Genomic DNA, 2026 nt, shown 5'->3' on the forward strand with positions numbered 1-2026 from the left:
GGAGAGGGAGGAGCCATTGCGCTGAGCGTGGAGGGGGAGGAGGTGAGATTGTCTGGTGATGATGATCGGTGGCGGCGTCGCGACCCCTCCTGGTACTGCCAAGTCGGCTGCTGCGATCGACAGCGAAATGGTGCAGGTCGACGGCATTGGCAGTGGTAGTGTCAGTGGAAGTGCTAGTGGTAGTGGTAGCCCTGCGACGGGCGCGACCACCACGCGTCTGGCGAACAGCAATAATAGTAACAATAATAATAACAGCGGCAACAACAACAATAACGGGGAAATTAGCAATAACAACAACAATGATGGACATGGGGTCGCGAATTGCGCCGGCACAACCACCTCGGGCGCGAGCGACAAATTTTGTTGTCAGGATGAAGACGTCCCCGTCAGCACCGGTGTCGCTCGACCTTGGGAACCACCGTCACCGACCTTCTCCCAGACGAGATCGCATCTGCTGCAGATCCATCCACCGCATCATCATCAGCATCCGGCGGCGCATCATCATCAGCAGATGAACGTACCGGTCTCCCTCATCGATGGTAAGTAGGAATATTCAGATACTCGTAAAACTCGAATCGAATCGAACCCGATTATTAATCATCGAGTCTCATTCCACAATATCTTTCACGAGTCTCTTTCTTTTGTCGAGTTTTTCTCACACAGTAGCTCAGTTAACCGATTTGCAGTCATCGAATAAATGATCGTTTAAAACAGCTACTGTGTGTTTCATATGCGTGCAAATATTATCCCATTAATCGTTTGATAACAAAGAAGATCTTCGGGTGCATTGAACTCGTTAAAATAATTTCTTCACGCTGAACGTTCGGAATGAATCATGATAAGGCAAATATTTTCATCGAATTGCATGATTTCACTTTGATTTGTCGCAATAACTATATTCGTTATAGGCTGAAGCGAATTCTGATACCCGCTAACAGTAATACGCAATCGCTTCTGTTATAGAAAATATTCTGTATGTTTCCATACTAATTATAATACCATTCTTCAGTTTCGGATATCTAAGATAAGAGGAACGCGCGTGTGTAAGCAATGAAGAGCTAATTAATTCCGTTGTGCCGCAATAAATCGATAATTACGGGATACGTCACACGCAGCGTCACTATTTACAATCGTGTTTCATGCACTTTATTATAACAAAATTGCACGACGGCGTTATTCAAATTTAAAACCGTTGTTTAACAGACCTCATCCGAACACCTGAATACACTTTCGGGACTATCGAAGATAGAGACAATAATCGATGAAATCGAAATAACGAGTACGTGAAAACGACGAGAATTCTGTGAGATCAACGAGGTAAAATAATATTTCTGATAACATGGATATTGTCAAATTTTCTTTGAATTATTATCATATTGATTTTTAAGATAAATCTCGACTTTTTTTCACCGAGAAATGCTGTTAAGTAAATTAAATTCCAAAAACAGTGTCTTGTTTTATTAATTATATATTTTGTTATATATATATTGTATTATTAATTATAGTAGATTATATGATATCGTTATAATATAATTATATGATATATTTTGCTCATATCATTAAGTAATATACATATTAATTTTTATCTCCAGTCATGAAAGACAATCTCTAATAAAGTCAACAAAATAAAATATGGATTGAATCAGGTTTCTTATTTGCATTCAAAGGTCGCAGAAGAGTGAAAAATCATCTTCATTATGCAACTAATAAACATTTAATCATTATACGTTCCTGATAGCGTGAAAGTTAAACATGCGATACGCGCAACGACAAATGAATGTATCGATTATATCTGTTTCTCGATGAGAGATAACCAAGTAACTAATTGAATTATGAATCGCCTCACGATCTTTCGCCGCGCGAACCTTTCGATGCAGGATGGCAACCGCAATTAACATCGAACACCTGTACAGCCGAGCACCTGTACAGGGCTTGTCTCCCAGCTAACAATAATTGGACCATTTCACGCTTCTTAAAACACATAAAAATCTCGGAAAGAGAGAGCTTTATGAAATTTTAATCAACA

At 39.7% G+C, this 2026-nt stretch overlaps 1 protein-coding gene across 1 annotated transcript in view; it reads left to right on the forward strand.

Annotated features, from left to right (window-relative positions):
- The first annotated feature begins 58 nt into the window (after positions 1-58).
- LOC115237994 (paired box protein Pax-6-like) overlaps positions 59-2026 on the forward strand; it is a 16452-nt gene continuing 14484 nt past the window's right edge. Inside the window, exon 1 of the mRNA XM_029811455.1 lies at positions 59-539. Within this exon, the coding sequence (XP_029667315.1) occupies positions 59-539 (481 nt within the window). The remainder of the gene's footprint in view (positions 540-2026) is intronic.

Source organism: Formica exsecta, unplaced genomic scaffold, assembly GCF_003651465.1.
Source record: "Formica exsecta isolate Colony F162 unplaced genomic scaffold, ASM365146v1 scaffold318, whole genome shotgun sequence".
NCBI lineage: Eukaryota > Metazoa > Arthropoda > Insecta > Hymenoptera > Formicidae > Formica > Formica exsecta.